Below are 20,346 nucleotides of genomic sequence, written 5' to 3'. Positions count from 1 at the left end.
GGTGTCCTTGGCTTGAGCCTCTCCTTCCTCCTCTTCTCACAAGGACACTGGTCTTGCTGGACCAGGGTCCATCCTTGCGCCCTCCTCTGAACTTAAGTCATCTGCACAGGCCACAGGTGTCACAGGTGTCAGTGGTTAGGACTTCAAAATTATCTTTTGGTGGCACCCATATTCACCCATAACATGTGGTAAGAAATACCAGATACCAACAGGGGAGGCTGGGCAGAGTGCTTGTGTGTCACAGGCCCTCAGCGTGCCTAGCCCACTTCCCTCCTGCTGCACCCCTTCTACCACTCTGGGGAGACAGGCCATGCCAGGAGAGCAAGCAAGCAGTCCTGGGCTCCAATCTCAGGTAGGTGCAGCCTGGGTGAGCAGTGGCTGCACACCTACTGTGTGATTACCCCCATGACGTCGGGCATGATGCATTGCTCAGACCCTTTCCTGGGCATTAAGTCTTTAATGCAGCCACTGATTCATCAATGTGGGTCTGCGACTCCTAAGTGGCCTGTTCAGCCACCATTTTGTCACCTATAGTTCTAAATCCTAAGCAAGGTCAAAACGGCCTGGTCAGTTAGGTACAGGAGTCCAAGCCTGCAAGGTGCCCTTCAAATCAAAGGCAAAGCTGGATCACGCTGGGAAGGTTGGGCATCACGAGGTATGACGGGGAACGCAGGCGGGGTGGGGGGGTGGTAGGGGGGCGGGGTTGAAGACCCATGCATAACACTTACTCTCGCCTTATACCTCAGGAGGTAGGGCTGGGAACGCCCGGAGGGTGGTGGTGGGGGGGAGAGGACTGATGTGTAACAAGGGACCCCAGAAGCTGATCAGTGGAAGCCTTGTTGATAAGATTAAAACCAGGGCCAGGGGTTAGGGAGTGATCTCAATGACAATACCGAGTCATCAAGCAGATGAGAAGTGCCTGGAGGGCAGACTCACAATCCCTGATCTTCTACAGTCTTCCCCTTTCTTTAATCTCCTTCTCCTTTCCTTTTGCTCCTCCCCCTTACAACCGATACTCTGTATCAATAAAAAGGCCAGGATCTTGCTCTTCGGCAGCATCCTGCGTTATGTAGCCTGTTCCACAACTCCCATTTCTTTATCAGTGTGGTGCTGCCTGGTGCAACACATCAATACATTTTCTTGCGCACCTACTATGTGTCAGACGCCATTTCAGTTGCCCAGTGTTTCCTGAGCGCCTGCTGTGTGCCAGGAAGTTCTGGCTTCTGGAGAAACAGTGAAAAAGAAAATTCCTGCCTTCCTAGGGTTGACATTCTAGATGGGAGGGTGGCCAGAGGGCAAGTAAGGCAGTGAGGGAGATGAGAAGAAAAATAAAGCAGGGATGAGGGAGAGGATGACTGGGGGTGTGGGGTGATGGTGCTAACCAAGGCATCCCATCTCCAGGGGGTGGCTGTGGGGGAGCGACCTTGATGCAAGAAACACCAGAAGTAGCCCACATTGGCCAGGAAAGGGGGGTGGACACCCCAATCGCCACCTTTACCCCTACGAGCTAGTCTGTGAGTTACTGTCCCAAAAGCACAACGTAGCTCTGTCTTCACGACTGACCCATTTTACAGGTGAGGATGTGGGGCTCAAGGGAGGATGGCAAGGTCCTGGGTGACTTTGGGGCCAGTTTTTTTTTTCTTCAAGATTTCTTTATGCATATAAGAACTGTATTTATGCACACAGGCCAGAGGTGCGGGGGGTGAGAGGATGATTTACCAGAGACAAAGTGGGGAGCAGAACAGGTGGATCTACTGAAACACTGCTGAGGGGAGCAGCGGGGAGACAGGAGAGGTCTGCTTCGCCTTGTGGGTAGCTCCCTGGCTGGCTGGGGATCGAACTCGTGCTGCAGTGGCTGGCCAGAGGTTGACAATGCTGTCTTTAAACCCTGCACCACCAGGGAGGCCCTGGTGCCAGTTTTACCTCCCCTCCCTGGAGGCCTGTCTGGACACAACTGCTATGGGGGGGGGGGTATGGGGAGAGCACGGGTGGGGTGAGAGCAGTGTCTGAGCCTCCAACTACTCGTTTCTGGTCTGAAAGCCTCTAAGCTTCAGCTACCATCCCAGAGTGTGGGAACACCCACACTGTGAGGATGGGGCCTGGGGCAGACAACCCCCACAGTATGGTGGCCAAAACGTCTTGGAAAATGCCATTCTTCACCTCCTCCCCAGTCACATGTGCCAGGCACTTTGCATGGATCTGTATCTCATTCAATCATCAAACGAACCAACCAAGTGAGTTATCACCCCCAGTTTCCAGAGGTGACCCAGCAGAGGAGAGTCACTCTGTCACTCCCAAGGTCACTGAGCCAGAAAGAGGGGGAACTTATGCTGAACCCAGGGCAGCCACAGCACCAGGCGCCAGACCACTCACCAGCCTCATAAAGGTCCCCACCCTCACCTGTCCTGGTGGGAATCTATATTTTTTTTAAAACTTAAATATATTCTGGAGTAATAAACAGGATCTGTAAACAGATCTTTCCTTGGCTCTGCATGATAAACAGACGGTGCTTTGACCATAAAAATAAACACAACGAATAAGAACAAACAGAAAAGAAAACTGATGTTATTAAATTCGAGTCACACCCATTGCCTGCCCAAGATCTTGAGCCTGAAGCCGGCTCTGCCAGGGTTAGAAGGGGGACTCATGGGTGGTCTCCAACTAGGAGGAAGCAGACCCCGGGAGCAACCATTCACTTTCAGTGTTATTCCAGACACACCGAGACTGCTCTGATGCCAGATGACCTCACTCCGGGAAGTGCTGGTCCCCGTAGACCCCCAATCTACAAAACTACCTACGTTTCCCCCCCCGTGCCCCCCATATCTGACACCTTCATATCCTGGCATCAGGAGAAGGGACAGGGCCTCCCTGCCGTCCTCATCTGCAGCCAGGCAGCTGGGCTTCTGCCAGGCTCAGCCCTTCCACAGAACCTCCCAGCCAGACACGTGGCGGCCCAGAGTCTGGGGCGGGACTCTGCTCCTCCACTTCGCTCCTGCAGCCCAGACAGTCAATATATAGATGAGGGCAGTGGCAGCCGGCATCAAACGGCCTCAGATCCCACCTGAATCACAAAGCCAAAAACAGGGACCCCAAATCAGAAGAGTTTGACACAGCAAATCCTTCGCATTAATCGAGCACGCTGGCAGACACGGCAGATCAAACAACCGTCGGTGGCAGGTCCTGGCAGGCGCGGGGCAGGAGGAACACCCTGGGAAGCTGAGCGCCTTTGTCTTATGGCCATCAACTTGGTCTTTATGCATAAACTGCTTAATAAAATGACTAATTCATTTTGGTTACTAAACCCCTGGAGGATACTGGCAGTGGGTTTATAATATTTTAATACCACACCAGGCATTCCAAAGGCACCGTGGGGGAAGCTGGCCCAGATCCCCGGGTTCCGCCTTCCGCCACTAGCTGATGCTCTTGGTGTTTTTTCCTCTCGAAAGTGCCTTTGGGGTTAGAGGAGCGAGCTGGGAAGCCAGGAAAAGCTGTCTCATTCCTCCCACCATGTCCATCTGAAGGAAAGTGCATTCAGAGCTTTTTTAGGAAAGCTGAAGCCGGAAAGGCTGTCCGAGAGGCTGTTGAGAAACATATATGCAGAAGGATGCACGCGCCCCTCCAAAATATCTCGAGACAGAAGCCTTCCCCCATCTGCGCCGGGCTGCAGGCGCCCGTGGGTGGGAGGCTCAGGCACCGAGACTCGCGTTGATCCTCGAGTCTGAACTTTGGGACGGCATATGGGTGTGGGCCCTTACATGGTGGCGAGCCAGGTGTGGCCCACGCTCTTGTCCCCCCATGGCCAGGGCTGCTTTGGGGGGTCCCCTGGCTTTAGCCAGGGTGGAGGGAGTAAGAACGGCGCCACCAAGCGCAGACACTCAGCTAAGACTACACTTTTCACCTCGCTTCATTTTCGCAGCGTATCAGGAAGGGAAGCGTGCTTTTCAGAAGAGGAAACGGGGGTTCAGGCAGGAGGAGTCACAGGGTGCAGAGCTGCACTGATGAGCTGCCTCGCCTGCCCTCCCTTTTGAAAGGAACAGCCATTATTGAGCACCTACAGGGTACCAGCATCATGCCAGACGCTTTCATTTGACCCTCTTCCAAGGCTCAGCGAGGAGGAGTGCAGCGTGGATGGCGGCCAGCGGAGAGGGCACTCCTGGCAGAGGAAATGAGCAAAGGTGTGGCCAGACCTGGGACAAAGCCGTCCATAGTTAACAACCATCTTTGGGAATATCTACCATCCTTAAGCGTTCCCATTTTTATGGGTTAAATACCCTCTTCTGCTCCCCTGACTCCTAAAGGAACAACCTGACAGAGGCTCACTGGGGAGAAGGGGAAGGAGAGGTGGACAGGTGGAGCTTCTCACGTTACTATAAAATCTGAGCTCGCTCCATCTGTGAAGGAGGCTTATCCACTAGATGGCGGTAGAACTAGTCATTTGGTACAAAACAAAGCTAAATTCTTAACCTCCCTCACTGCTTCTATCAATATTTATTTCAGATGGTTCAAAGATTCAAATAAAAGAAATTAAGATAGCAAAAGTACTTAACAAGCCCTAAAATTTGATACAAGAAGGGGTTTAAAAGTATGACATAGAATCTAGAAGCCAAGAAGCAAAGGTTTGCAAAGCTTCCCTACTATCTTCAAAATATATTTGAATGGCTGTTATATACAATATACAAGAGACTTTATAAACAAACCAGAGAAACAAAAGGCAAACTAGAGAAGAAGATCTGAAACGCATCTACCAGGACAAAGGTTAATATCCCTAATATACAAAGAGCATCCGCAAATCACTAAGATAATCATCTCTCAGATGGAAAAATGGAATAAGGATACATGAATCAAAAATTCACAAAAAATACATACGAATGGCTCATAACATAGGAAAAGATAATTAGTGTGACCAGAAAAATAAATGAATGCAAAATAAATCAGCTAGGAGAAAAAAATTCTTATTCTTTTGGACCATGATTCTGGGTTTATGGCCACCATATATTTTCCTTCCCAAACTTTCCTCCTTGTCCTTGGAACTACAGGACAGAGCCAATAAGCTGTGCTTCAGGGCACCCCAAAAGCCAGTGTTGGAGAGGTGAGCTCAATAAATTACAACACAGCCACACAAAAGAGTGTTATACATGATAAGGCAGAGTTACTCAGAATTTGTAAGCACATAGGGAAATACGGATGCTTGTGGTGGGTGAAAGGACTAGTGCTCAAAATAGTACAAGTAGAACGAAAGCCCTTTCTGAAAATGTGCAAGGGAGAAAGATCTGAAAACCAACCCAAAATGTTCCCACTGCGTTTCCAAGTGTAGCTTTCCCTCCCTTCTACTTTTCTGAATTCTGAAATTGATGGTGCCACATTTAACATTTATCACTGGGAGAAAAATGTAAAACCACTAAACATCATAAAGCATTTTCCTACTTCAAAGACTTGGTAACCCCGTTGCCTAAACTGCTCACCCAACGTCCTTGACAACAGACAGACCCTGTGAAACCATCAGCCAGCGCTTCCAGTTCATACAACTTACACCCTGATGTCAACTTTGCAAGGGCAGCTACAACCAGACCCTGCTAAGTGCTTCCACGCATAGTGTATCAAATCCTCATGTCCACCAACCAGCAGCTTCTATTATTATCCCTCTGTTAACCAAAGAGACATCAGAGCTCAGAGAGGCTCAGACCCCTGCCCAAGGTCACACAGCTCAGAAATAGCAATCACAGGGCCCCACCCAGCTGTGTCTAACACGGCTGCGGCTGAGCCCCTAAACTGATCAGTGTTAACCTCTCCCGAAAGAAGGAACAGGGAGAGACACCCCCTCCCGCATGGGGTCTTTAAAAACCAAAACAAGGCAGGAAAAGACCATTTTGAGACACTCACCTCTTCTTCAGCAATGCTCGTCTGCCTGTCTTCTTATTTACTCTTTCTTTGGTTTTACCATTCTCTCTCTCTCTCTTTCACTCTCTCTCTCTCACTTTCTCTCTCTCCCTGCTTTTAACTAATCACTCAGTTAACAAGTTGGCTCTCTGAAGGTTGGGTCGGTACCTAGTGACTCCGAGCACGATAAAGAAATCAGCCGTCACCAATACAGAAGTCAGAAAGGTTTAAATCAAATCATCCTCCACAACAATGACATTAATTATGCTTTTAACACGTTTTACTGCTTTTTTTCTCACTTCACGCCACATCTGTGTGAACAATATCCAAAAGATTTACGGTTTTCTTTCGTAATTACAGACATACAGGCTGCACACTTATCAAAATACTTGCTGAGCAATCACGCTCTATCGCATTCTCTGCCAAAGATTTGTGTTGGCAGTAGTCATTCAAAACAAAAATGTTGAATCAGGACTTGTGTGGCTTCGGGTGTGTGTGTGTGTGTGTGTGTGTGTGTGTGAGAGAGAGAGAGAGAGAGAGCATTTCGACAAATAATTTGCCTGTCAAGAAATATAAAAACAGGAGTGTGTGCACCCTGGCAAAAATGTCCAGGAGTGTTATTTTTAAGGAGGGGGTTGAGGGAAACAGGAGGAGGACAGTGAGCTGAGAAGCTCGGAGCCCCAAAAACACATCTGACATTTGGTTCTTGTGTCTGAGGATAAAATTTAATGAGAACAAAAATATGTCTTCCTAATTCCCCTAAGAAATCATTAAAACATTTTGTTATTCTTAAATGTCTTGAAAATGAATTAGAGCCCCTAAAGGGGCCATTCGTACAGCGTCTTCATCCTCACTCTGCGGCTCCGTGACAGCTGGGATGTACGCCTCCCCCGCCCCTCCGTTTCTGGGGAGCGGAGTTGGGACATCATAGGTGTGGAGTCAGCACTGGATTTGGAAGGACACTTTGGGGAGAGGGGTTAGAGGGTACAAGGACCTTCTGGAAAGTTCTGTGCCCATGTGCCATGTTCCCGACTGGTAGTGTGGTTCTGGCTCTGGTATTGTGTGAATAACTCTATGTCCAGAAAGATGAAGGTCACGTAGGGAACTACAGAAATGATGCCTGTTTTTCAAAGGGTCTGTAGCCCCTCCTCAGGCCCGAGCAGTAGAGTTGCTGCCGCCCAGGTTTTGGATGACAGATTATTGAAGCAACGGTCTGTCACCTCTGTCTCCTAGAATAAAGCCCCCCAAGGGCTGAGCCGATGCCTGCATCTGCAGACCCTTGGCTTGTTCCCAGAGTCTAGTGAGTGGGAGGAGCACAGTAGGTACTCAAAAAGTGCTATCCCAGCTAGTAAACATGTGACAAGCAGAGGCTTTAGTTGAAAAAGTGCCTTTCAAACAAACCTTTCTTTTCTGCACCCGAGTCTTATCTCCAAATCAGCCAACAAGCAATTATTAGGCACCACTGTGTACTGGGTTCTGAATATACAAATTTGGTATGACTCAGTCCCAGGCTTAGAGAATTGCACATCTCCTAGGGAAGGCAGACATGTAATTGATAATGAGAGTAACCAATACTTAGCAGGTGTATATTATGGGCCGCACACACTGAAGCCTCACAACTGTACACAGGTGCTGATATTAGTTCCAGATTACAAAGGCGGAGACTGATGCTCAGCGAGGTGAATTAATTTAAGTTGTACAGACGGGTCTGGAACCTGATAGGAAGTACGCGCCATCTCAGGGCTGCCCCCTGGAGTTACAGACAAGGTACTGCAGGGTCCGGTGGATGAGCCCCCGTGGGGGCTCCGAGCAAGCACCTCTGGGGTTTGCACTGAGTTACCTTCCAGTGCACTTGTCGCTGAAACTACAGGACCCGAAGGACTGAAAAGGGTGGGAAATAAGAGGGTATATTTTTCTAAATTTTTCCAGATACCTCTGCTGAGGGTGAGATATTTATAGGCAAAAAGGTGGATAGGAACCCTATGAAGGGACATCAAGGACCCGATAAAGGACTGGGGGCTGTCTGGGTGCAAGGAGTAAGCATAGCGGGGTCTCCCCCAAGCTCCACTAGTGCTAAGCAAACCACTACCTCTGGCTCCCATTCTGGGTGGCGGAGGATGGGACATCGGAAAAAAGGGACACTTTGCAGACGTATATAATGTATCAACCGATCTTAGACACACAGGTGAATGTTCTCAGACTGCCACAGCTCTGTAACCCACCCAGAGGTCCTTTTCAGGAACTCATGGCCCCTCCCTGCCCCCCAAGAGTATACTCTCTCTTGACTTCTAATGGTACAGGTTCAATTTTTTTTTAAATTGAGGTAAAATTTCTGTTAAAATGAAACTTACCATTTTAAAATGTACAATTCACAATTCAGTGGTTTTAGTACATTCACGATGTTGTGCAATCACCATCTTTACTTAGTTCCAGAATCCTCTCACCTGCCCCAAGGGGGTCTCGCACCCATTAACAGTCATTCCCTATTCCTTCCCCCAGCCTCTGGCAAGCATCAATCTGACTAATTTCTGTAGATTTGCTGTTTTGGACATTTCAGATAAACGGGAGCCTATGCTGTGTGACCTTTCATGTCTAGCTTCTTCACTCAGTGTCGTATTTTTGAAGTTTATCCACATTGTAGTAGATGTCTGCACTTCATTCCTTTCGTGGCTGAATAATATTCCATCCTATGGACTGATCACATTTTATCTTTCTATTCATCTACTGATGGACCTTTGGGTTTATTCCCCCTTTTGACCATTGTGAATAGTGCTGATGTTGATTTGTGCCTGTTTTCACACTTCATGTCGATGGAGTCATATAGTACACACTCTTTTGGGTTTGACTTACTCTCCACATCAAGCTTTTGAAGCTGAATGTGTCACATTGGGGGAAATAGTTCTGGTCTTTTCTCTAGCGCCTTCTGCTGGTGGAGCCCTGGGCACCTTCTGCCCTTTATGGCAATGGGGTTGGGTTTTCTGCACATAAGAGATTCAGTTTTCCAAAAAGGTCCAGATGGAAGAGCTTGCCAGGAGCTCCCCAAAGCCTCTAAAGTCAATGGGGGACAATGGAGAAGCCATGTGCAGACATGTCACATTACACTGGGTGTAGATCCCCAGACCCCCACAGTCCCACTCATGGAGGGTCCAGCCTCATCCGGGGGTCTTGGCTTGTCCCCAGACCCCACTGTGAGGAAGCCCCATGTGATGGTCTGAACGGCAGTTTCTTGTTCATTATTTATGGTTCCAGTGGTTCTTACCTGGCGCTTCAATCAACTGCTTGTAAACACTCAGGAACGCGGCCTCAGCCTCCTGACTTCGCTTACTAAGGGCCACCACCTTCGGAAACAAGAGAGAGAGTCGCGTGTCACCATGGCATCTGAGTCTACAAGCAAATCTGATCAATTCCCACATGGACAGACGTGGGATGGAGGGGAGAGGAAATGGAGGGTCACAGTGTGGAGTCAGTGAGTCCAGGTTCAAACCCCAGCTCCACGCAACCCCGCCACTGTGTGACCTTGGGCACATCACCCCTCCTCTCTAAGCCTCAGTTTCCTCATCTGAAAAATGGGGCTAAATGACAAAGCCAACTGCCGAGGATTGTTCTGGGCTGACAAGAAGCTGCATGTGATTAAGGGTTAGCACAGAAGATTTGTGCATTGATAAATGCCCTTGACTGTTGAATACACGGTCAACTGGGTGACCCAGTGGCGATGAGCTACCCCCACACGCCTATTCGAAGCTCTTTCTGGGGCTCAGCACTATCTCATCCTCCTCTCCTGACTATGATTCAGGATCCTGGCTCTTGGTGGCCAACCCCCGTGGCATAGGCCTGGGGTGCTCCTGGCACCCACCGGCTCCCTTTCTTATCTCCTCAAGGAACTTATGGGAGGGAATGACTTTACTCTCCCTGCACCCATCTACCTCTCCCGCCTCACAGTCCAAGTGATGAATCTAGCGGAACACCTACTTGTCACTTACTTGTCTTCGGAGCTGGGTTTTTCTTATGAATCCCAGTGAACCCCACTTGGGTGGTGTATGTGTGTCTGTTTTTAATTCCTCCCAGAACGAAGTTCTGTGAGCACATTCTCTAGCGCATACACGGTGCTCAACATTATCTGTTGAATGAACAAATCCAAGGGGGTTTCACTAACTCGGGTCCCGTGACACCACCCTGGAGAAACAGCAGGGGCCAGTCTTGCGATGCTCCATTCACAGAGGCAGACTTGAGTAGCAGAGTGAAACCCCAGTTTCACCACTAAGGAGCTGTGTGCCCTCAGGCCGGGTGGTCACTTCAACCCCCGTACCTTGACGTCCCCTTCTGTAAAATGGGACAAACATGACATCCTCCCTCAGAGGGCTGCTGGGAGATCAGGCCATTTACTACAGGGAGGATTCCTTGCAAAACTCGAGACATGCATCAAGCCCTAGAATATCTTTGGGTATGAAGGACCCTTTCCTTCTTGCCTGCAACTGAGGTTCGGCCCAGGGCTGGGTGATGAACCTCACCCGCACTCCTCTTTGGCGATATGAGAAAGTCCCCATGTCCAAGCAGGGTGGCACACTCTGGGAAGAAGCCTGAAGTCACAGTGGTTCCTCTAAGGCTTCCAACAGGGCAGACAGGAGCTGCACGTGGTCCCTAAGTTCTGGAAACGTGGTGGGTTCCAACCGAGGTGCACCATGAAAGCAAACGACGCATCAGGTTTCAAAACTCAGTACGGAAGAGAAAGTACAACAGCTCCCGGCATGGTGCATGTGGATTATTACATGTGGAAGCGATAACATTTCGGATATATTGGGTTGAATAAAATCTATTATTCAGATTCATTTCGGACCTCCCTGGTGGCGGCAAGGGGTTAGGACGCAACCTATGAGGCTATCCACAGCCCCTGCAGCGCGACTTTGATCCCTGGCCCGCCAGGGAGCAGCCCACATGGCGCAGCAGACCTCTCCTGTCTCGCCCGCTGCTCCCCTCAGCAGCGTGCTTCGGTTGATCTGTCTGTCCTGTTCCCTGCTCTGTCTCTGGTGAATCCTCTCACCCCCTGCACCTCTGGTCTGTACCCCAGCTCTTGTACACTAAATAAATCTTTAAAAAAAATAAAATTCATTTCACCTGATTTCCTTTGCCGGTTTCAATGTAGGTACTATATAGTGTAAAATTACATCTGTGATAACACTATTGTTCAACTGTCAACGTGGCTTGAGGTTTTTTTTTTGACAAAGTCCATATTGAATATGTACCTCTAAGAGGGGTAGAGAGAAATGTGTGGTGGGTGCTAGGTAAGCGATTTTACAAAGACCAGTAACAAAGCTCCCTCAACACTCCGACTGTTCTGACAATAGTCTCTGGTCTTACCTTCCAGAATGAATGATGGTCTCTCATTCATTCAATGAACACTTTCTGAGCACCTGCTATGTGCTCTCGCTCTGGGCTGAGACCTTTGCCATGCAGTCCCACCCTTCTGGGTGCCCCCAGAGGGGAGGAGGGGGGAGACTGACACAAAGCAGAGTCCCCAGAGAATTCTTTCATTACAAGTGCTACATGCTTCAAGGGGAAAGTACTGGGGACTTCAGGATGTGTAAACTGCAGGGAGGCTGACCTAGTTTGTGGGGTGGGACATCAGGGGAAGATGGTGGTGGACAGAAAGAATGTTCTAGAATCTAGGCAAAGGGGACATCACCAAGTGTGGGCAGATTTTTATTATTATTTTTTTAAATTTTTTTATACCATTGCAACCCCCTTATTTTGACCCCAATCCCTCCTTTCCCTGCCCCAGCCCCCATAGTGTGTCTCTGGTTCATAGCTGTTTGTTGATTTTGATTTTTTCTTTCTTTTTTTTTTTAATTTTTTTTGCATGTTTTTATTTATTTATTTGTTCGTTTGTTTTGTTTATACATGCACTGGGTACAGTCAGAAGCACGGGAGGGTGAGAGAATTCACCAGAGCCAGAGCGGGGAGCAGAGCAGGCAGAAGGACCGAAGGACACTGCTGAGGGGAGCAGCGGGCGGCAGGAGAGGTCTGCGCGCCATGTGGGACCCTCCCCCGGTGGCCGGGGAGCAGCCGGGGATCGAACCGGTGCCGCAGAGGCCGCGGGCAGCTTCGCAACCCAGCGCTCAACCGCTGCGCCACCGGGGAGGCCCTGATTTTTTCTTTCTTATAGTTATTCTCAGATTTTCATTCTTGCACAGATGGACAAGACACAGATCTTGTTCTGGGGACTGAGAGCTGAGTGGGTGACACAGCTCTACCCAAGGGAAACCCTAACACAGAGGAGGTGAAGCAGACATTGGGACCTCCGGAGGAATGGGAGGAGGGGGCAGATAACATTTGGGGGCATCTCAAATAGGCTAATGTTACCACTAACAAACATAATCGGAGTTTACCAGGTTCTCGTTGCTCCGACTATTCACCATCATCTCTCCCCAGGGACACAGCCATGGCTGAAGGCCCTGCAGTCCCAGGCCCACTGTACAGCTAGGGAATCTCCTGTGCTTAGTAACTTGCCCAGCTCGCCCAGGTGATAGTGGCATAGCAGGATTCATGCCAGGTCTGTGGGTTTGAGTTATTGTTCTGAATCCAGACACTGGCTTTTTCCTCCTGGATAGAAAGGCCACCGTGCCAGCCCCAGGGGCAGACACTCAGACCCCATGTGCTGTCCCACAAGGTCACTATGAATGTCCCAGTCAGGGGATGCCATGCTGGAGCCAAGAAAAGCCATGAGAAGGACGAGTGATTCATTTCCTGATTTTCAGCTAGAGAACAATCACAGTGCAGCCCCCAGAAAATCTGGCTGCTCTATGCTGGGCATAGGGTATTAGGGGCTGGGGAAAGGCTTAGGGCATTTCACTGACTTCTAAGGGAGGAAGCACAGGCCAGAAGATTCCCTTCATGCTTCTTCATCCCTGGTGACAGCACCCTCTACTTTCATGCTCATCAGTATGTCCTGGTTTCTTACTAATCCATGCGACGATCCCCTTTATAGTGTTGGTCTGCCCCACTGTCCAACATGGGAGCTACCAGTATGGGTGGCCACTGAGGACTTGAAATGTGACTTCCAAGTTCAGATGGGTTGTAAATGCATAAAATATGGAATTTCTAAGTCTTAAAATGAAAAATGGAATGTGAACTATCTCAATAATTTTAAACTGATTTTATGTTGAAATAATATTGTGGATAAATTGGGTAAAATATACTATTAGAATGAAGTATACTTGCTCCGTTTTACTTTTCAAAAATGTAGCCTGGTATTATATTTCCACTGAATGGAAATATAATGGTCCTGGTCAAAGGCTGACAAACTGTGGCCCTTCAGTTTTATGTGTAAATAAAACTTTATTGGAACACAGCCACAGACATTTTGTTTTGTACTGGCTATGGCTCTTTCATGCTACAACGGTCGAGTTGCATAGATGTGATGAGGCTTTGGTCACTAAGTTGATAATATTTACTATCTGGTCCTTTACAGACAATGTCTGCTGACCCCAGTTTTAGAGACTCATCTAAAGAGAACCTCTAAAGATCAAAAACATCCTGGAACAGTACTCAGCTTGAAAGAGTTCAAGTTTTGGGTTTTCCACAGTAAATATGACTCTTGTAGAGAGGTGCCTGTGGACATCCTGCCTCATTCAATCTTGTTTCAGAGCAGTAACCCGACTGTTTCTAGAAGGCCAGGTGGGATGGCGTTGGGGCCTGATGAGGTATGTCCTTCAAGTGGGGAGATCAATCGCCATCCACTTAAGAAGCTGCAGGGGAGGCATCAGCTGACCTGTGGCAAACTTCCCAAGGAAGTCGGTGAAAATTTTCTGATAATCAGCTGATCTCTCTCCTAAGCACATGGGATGGCTTTGCCAGGGTCTGCAACGAATGCAGCTCCCCCATGTGCTGGAGCAGGTGAGCGCAGCATAAACGAAGGGCCATGTGTTTCTGCCTCCCGGCTGGGCCCTGCCACATGGAAGGGCAGGGGAAAGTGTCCAGAATGACAGATTTGGCTTGTGACGGGCAGATCTTTGAAGGCCATCTGGGGAGAGAGGAGGAGGAGGAGGAGGAGAGGAGGAGGAGAGGAGGAGGAGGCCAGCTCCAGACACCAAGAAGGTCAGCAACAGAAATAGCTCAGCGCCTGACGGCGGCCCGGCAGCCTGCTGCCCACTGAGCTGGGGGTGAAAATACACTAGGCCCCGGAGGGAGAGAACAGGTGTGGAGCCTGTTCTAGCCACCCAGCTCCTGTCTGTCAGGTGGCTGAAACCACAAATTGGGGAGCCCCCTCCCCGCCCCAGGCTGGGAGAGCTGCTCAGGCCAAGCTCTTTACAGAGAACGGTTGGAATTTCCAGAAATGGAACCTCCTCTGGGCTCAGTGCTTTGGAGTCTCCCTGCCAGGAGCACTGTCGCTGCTCCCACCTCCCAGAGGCTGCGCTGAGGGCCAGGGGAGCCCTGCTGCCGGCCCAATGACAGAACTGTAGTTGGGCAACCCCCCCACCCCTCCCCAAAGCCCGACAGGGCCACAAAGAGAGGCCGTCACAGATGCCTCGTCACACCCGAGGGGGTGGGTGGCCGGGGTGGCATCCATGTCCGGAGTCCTCTCACGGTGGTCAGGGCCCCAACCTGCAGCCAGAGACTGGCGTTCCTCAAAGCGCACTGCACCGTCCCCAGGCAGGAAGGGGCGTCTGCAATGGCGCCTGTGCTCATGGGCCAGCACCAATGTATTAGCACATGGGAGCTTGGAAAGAGCTGCAGGAAACGAGCTCTTGGATTTGGTTTAACCCAGCGCTCTTCCCAACGTCTTTGGCTTCAGACCTTTCTGCCCCAGGGAGTAGACCTGGAAGCCAGGGTTCCAAGGAACACACCTTGAGAACAGCTTCCCTCCACCTCTGGGCCCTGGGGAGCGGGGAGAGGAGTCGGGTTATCTGATGTAGCAGGAATTCTGCTGGGAGAAAGTGAAGACGGATGGGCATTTGGAGGAGGGTCTGAGAATCGGCACCTGTGAGGAGGGAGAGGAACTGGCCCAGGTGTGAGGGTGCCCTTTAATGACCTGGGGTGGGGAGACAGCAAAGAGGGGTGAGAAGAATGAGGGGCAGCCCCAAAGAAGTGGGGGGAAGGCAGGCCAGGCCCAGAGGTGGTGTGGGATGAGGGCTCAGAGGGGAAGGGGAGCAGGAGAGGGAGTGTGGAACTTGAAGGAAGCCAGAGAAGGGACCAGATCTGCCTGAAGGGAAGGGGCTCTGGTGGCAGCTGGAGCAGGGGTAGTGGATAGGGGGAGGTTGCTGCAGGGCCTAGGGGCAGGTGGGGGGCCAGGCGAAGAGCCTGTTTGAGACATGATTAGGGGATAGATTCCAGAGTCAGGACTCAGTGGGAGCTGCAGGGGGGAGGTGTGGGGACACACTAGCCACAGAGGTGCCAACTCAGGGGATACAATGCCAGGTGGTCGCACAGTGTATTCCGGCTGTGAATATTCCAGAGGTGGGGGTGGCCAGAAGAAAGAACCCTAGTGTTCTTTCTAAGGTTTCAAGGTAGGCCAACTTATGAGGTACTGAGCGCCCCATCAGGAAAGGCATCTGAGGCATCAGCCCCACCTCTGAACACCAGGCACTTGCCTGCTGGTCAGCACAGCTGATGATAAGCCCCCACCGCTGCTAACTTAAGGATATGACCACATCTCTGAGGCTGTGATGGAATCGGAGACACTGACATGCGGGGGAGGTTTGGCCTGACTCTCTTCTGAGAGTTGTGTGCAAGACCCTTAGCTTTAGAGGACTATTCTGAGCACCCCCCCCACCCCCCTCGTGAGATGGGAGAACAGTCACCTGCTTGGGCTGACCAGAGAGCCAGTATCACTACTACTATGCCACACGGTACAGTACAATGTGTTAACTCATTTACCTCTCACCCCGGGGTGGGGAGGTTGCTGCCCATTAAAGAGATGGAGCGGGCTGGGGAGCATGGAGGGTGAGGCCACACTGTGTAGGACCTGGGACTCAGACTGGGCTTCTTTGCACTCCGAAGCTCCACTTGGGACTGACTCTCGGGGGGGGGGGGGGGAGTGTACATGGAAGGATCTGGAATATCTGAGAGAGCTGGGGGAGCCGGGGGTCCAGGAGATGCCTGCACCCCTGTTCTCAGCAGAACCGATGCCTTGCACCTTGCAGTGTTGGCTGGAGGCCCTGCTCCACGGTGGGTGCTAATGCGCTCTGCCATGACTCACTGATGCGACAGAGCAAGTGAAACTTAGAATTTAATGTCAGGGCTTAAATAAGAAATAAGAGTCTGACTCTTGTTTTTGGGAGCTGTTGTGGATCCAGGCTCTCTCAGTGCCAGCGCACATGGGGCAGAAGCCTGAGACCCCCTCTGGTCTTCTGAAGCCTGGGGGGCATTCCCTGGAGGGTCACCTGGGGCCCCTGGAGGCCCCGTCCCCAGGGTGGCTCAGAAGCCAGCACCAGATGGTTCCAGAGCCACCATGGCGGGCCAGAATCATATTCGTGTCACCTGTTGCTGGTTTGCATTCTCGGGTGTCAATCGCTAAATCACTTTAAATCTTCAGGTGTAAGTCACTAATTCAAGTTCGAGGCTTGAGCTGTGAGACACCCCAATGCCCAGTTCTAGGACTGGAGGTTGAACTTCTGGGGCACAAGGACACAGCAGTTCTCCCTCACCGGATGGGCATTTTGACTTCTTAGGACTAAAATATTCTTGGACAGGAGGCAGAGAGAAGCCAGCATGCTGTGGATCCTTCATGGACACACAGCTGCATGAGTGGGGGGGGGGGGGGCATATGCCAAAGGAGGAAAGCAGCTATTTGACAGCAGAGGGCTGAGATTTTTAGAACTAGCCCCCTTCTGGCAGGCTACACTTTTGCCACCAGCTAGTTCCCACTGAATGCACCGGGATGGGGGGCAGGCGTGAAGGCACCCTTCCCCTGTGACAGACCCAGATCTGTCCAGTCTCAGAACTACCTCATACTGGGGACCATCAGCTCTGAGGCCTGAGCCCCACCAGGGGAGAGGGGGCCTGTTCACTGCTGCATCCCCTTCAAGCAGCCTTGCACTTAGTAGGTGCTCAATAAATGTATGCTGAAGAATGAGCATCGCCCCTGGGGCTGGGGACCTCTCCTACAGATGTCTGATGGTGCTTGTGTCCTGTTTAAGGGAGATTATGCTGGTCCCCATCACAAGCAGCCCCACCTCTGAACACCAGGCACTAGCCTGCTGGTCAGCACAGCTGATGACAGGCCCCCACTGCTGCTAACTTAGTATCTGAACATTGTTCTGTTTCCCAGGCCGGACTGAGAGCATCCAGAGGGCAGGGCCTGGTATTTAAAAACTGAACTAAAGATACGGGCTGTTCTGCGCACTGGGCATCCAGCACCATTGACCCAAACCTGCACCCCTGTGGAACTGGCACTCTAAAGGCAGAGGTGGGCTGTGAAAGAAATCACAACACGGGATGTGCGATCAATTTCCAGGGAGGGGAACAGAGCAGGAAGGGGACAGGAGTGTATATGTGCTGCTTAGCGAGGCCTACAAAAACCTCCAGGGAGAAGAGGACAGTAGGCATGTGGGGAAGCAGGTGCAAAGGTCTTGGGGCAGAAGCATGTTTGAATAACAGCAAAGAGTTCCTGTGGGGCTGGAGAAGGTGAGAAGGGGAAGAGGAGAGAGGGTGGGGGAGTTTAGAAGGAAGTAGGAGCTTTGTAGGCCACTAGGGGGCGGGAGCGAGGGGGGTGGGGTGGTTTGGTCAGTGTCTCTCTGCCCCACCCTCCTTCCCAATCTGCAGGGGACACAGCCGGGTTTTGAATAGAGGAGGGACATAATCCCACAAATGTTTTAACAGGGTCCCTCTGGCTATTGTGGGGTGAGGGGATCATCCTGGGGCAGAAGCAGGGACACCAGGGAGAGGCAGGGGTGGTAGGGAAAGGGCTCAGGTTCTGGATCAATTCTGAAGCTTCAGTTGCAGAATTTGCATCTTGGGAGTACAGCGGATGTGGGGGGAAGGGCAGGAAATGTGCAGGACACCCCATGGCTTGGGGCTTGAACACCCTGGATGATCTTGAATGGCCACTGCTATGATTTCTCCTCCCTTGGAGTCCAGGACTGGAAAGGCCATGAGTGGCCACTCCCCAGCCCTGACTGTGCAAGAAGGAACTTAAGAAGCTCCCGGGATAATCCTTCTCAAGTAGGAACTTAAGTAAAACGCTGCATTAAGGAGATGGCAAGCGACGCCCTTCAAGTGGCCCAAGCAAGCTGACACCTTTTTCTTTTTCTCGAGGCCACATAAGTTGACAACATGGTTTAGATGTCAGGTGCACATTGTCTCACCTCAGCAGCTGCACTTAGCACCGCGCACAGCACCTAAGCTGCTATCTTGAAGGCTCCATGGACACCTTTCTCAGACTGCTGAAGTGGCTCTGGCCGGGAGGGCGGGGGTTGGAGGGGGTAATGACCGGGATTTGCCCCAGAGGTGCCCACGCTCCTCCCAGGGAGGCCCAGCTGAGGGCAAGAAACAGGAAAAGCTGGACCTGGGAGAGATTGACCTGGTTCTGGTTGCAACTGGAACCCCCCAGTCTCTGTTCATTTTTAAATACGTCCCTTTGCCTTCCTGTGCCTCAGTTTCCCCATCTGTAAAGCTTGAGGACCCTAACTCAGCTTTGCAACAGACAGACAGACACTTTCCTCCCCAGGCACCGATCCCCACTCTTTTGGGATTAAAATTAAAGGCAGCTTGAAGCCTAGGAACCCCACCCTGGGCTCAGATAGAGGGTGCCCCTGCCAGGAGAGCAGGAGGCAGGAGAGATAAACACCGTGCAATTTTATTTTAATATTTGTAATTATTCCCGGGCTAAAAATAAGGCATGGGGCAAAGTGTTTTTAAATGTCGGCATTAATGAACACTTTTTATCCAACATAATACAAGGCCCCCAAATGCATTTAATGTCAGGCGCCCTGAGATCTCACGTGCGGTGCCCCACGCCGGGCTGGCTTTCATGGCTCAGAAACAGTGCAAAAATGAAATGTCCCACCAGCACGGGCTGGCAGCCCGCTATTAGCAACCATATAATCATCAATTATGTCCAATCCCAAACTACTGATTTTATAATTATCAAATGAAGTTCTAACTTCTCACCTCTGCTCAGTGGCAACTAATATAATCTCTCAGTTCAAAAGGAAGCTTTTTTTCCTTGCGTTTTCTCTCTCTCTTCTGCAGAAAAGACTTTGCAGGCCTCCACGTAAGACTGCATTTAAATTGCTTGTCACTCAAAACAAAGGCGAACTGCTCATCTGTAATTCACCAGCCACCTGAACACACTGCCTGTTTTCCGTTAAGCATCCATGCACTGAAGCACAAAGATCATTTTTCTATTGTTAAAATTGTATAAGCCGGGGCTTTTTTTAGCAGTGCATACACAATTTCACTTCTCTTCCGAGGGCTTCCGGCATAAAAGGGACAGGAGGCTTTCTCTGGTGCCTTTCAAATAAATTTTGCTTTGGGGTATTAAAAGAAAATCAACCATAGGCTCATAGGATGAGCCGAAAGCTGTGCAGGCTGCATGTACCTGGGGGCGGGACACAAGTTAGCTTTCCTGTCCGGCCTGGGGTGTGGTCAGAGCACGAAGCCAGAAGACTGAGAGCCCTTCTCCTGCTTGCTGGAAGCATCTGTGCCCAATCCCCTCTTGGGGTGACTAAGGACCCCAGGAACGGGGCTCGTACAGACGGGCATTTGGCCAGCGGACGAGGGGAGCAGAAACAGCCAGGGAGTGGGCGGCCAGCTGGGACTGGGCTGTTCCGCCCAAGCCAGGCTCCAGCTGTGTCTGACTTTCTGGCCACCCGGCCCCAGAGGGCCATGGCCGTGGACTGTGGCCACAGCGCCAGCGTGCAGCCCACTTCCCGTGGCTCAGCCTCTGAAGCCTTGCCGACAGCTCCATTTTTCTGCCTGATTATAATATAATCACATTGCCTTCCAATTTTAATCTAGAGCTTTATATAATTTACAAAAACCTTTCACAGGAACGCGTGCATCTGAGCCTCCACCCGCTCCCAGGGTGGCCTTCTGGTTTCCGCCCAGGGAGGCCGATACAGCAGCCCAAAGTCACACAGGAGGGGCTGGAGCTGGGTGTGAGGGGGGTCTTTGGGCTTGGTCGCTGTGTGGCAGGGAACGGGGTGGGGGGACTGGTACTTGTGAAACCCCTCCCCCCCATGCCTGAAGTTGGGAGTAGCTTCCATTTTGTGTAAATTAGAACAGACTCAAGTTCACCCTTAAAATGTCCCCTCTTGCCAGATAGGCTGTATTTTCCCCGAGTAGAGACAAAGAAAGGGGCTCCTGCCTGTCCCCCAGTAGCTCTTCTTAGCCCCAGCTGGCCTTTTCTCGGCAGCGTTAGCAGATTCCAGGGTTAAGACAACAGTGCAGGCAGCGACTCTCTGCATGATACTGTCAGAACCAGGGCAAGTGCAGCGGCGGCCCCACCTGAGGGTGGGGCTGGAGTTAGTCCTG

General features: G+C 50.9%; 1 protein-coding gene across 1 annotated transcript in view; it reads right to left on the bottom strand.

Moving 5' to 3' along the window:
- CUX2 (cut like homeobox 2) overlaps positions 1-20,346 on the bottom strand; it is a 216,812-nt gene that overhangs the window by 35,704 nt on the left and 160,762 nt on the right. Inside the window, exon 4 of the mRNA XM_084254186.1 lies at positions 9,137-9,215. Within this exon, the coding sequence (XP_084110312.1) occupies positions 9,137-9,215 (79 nt within the window). The remainder of the gene's footprint in view (positions 1-9,136; positions 9,216-20,346) is intronic.

The sequence above is a fragment of the Talpa europaea genome, assembly GCF_964194135.1.
Source record: "Talpa europaea genome assembly, chromosome: 14".
NCBI classification, from domain to species: domain Eukaryota; kingdom Metazoa; phylum Chordata; class Mammalia; order Eulipotyphla; family Talpidae; genus Talpa; species Talpa europaea.
The sequence above is the reverse complement of the archived record's forward strand: the minus strand, read 5'-3'. Positions and strand labels throughout refer to the sequence as shown.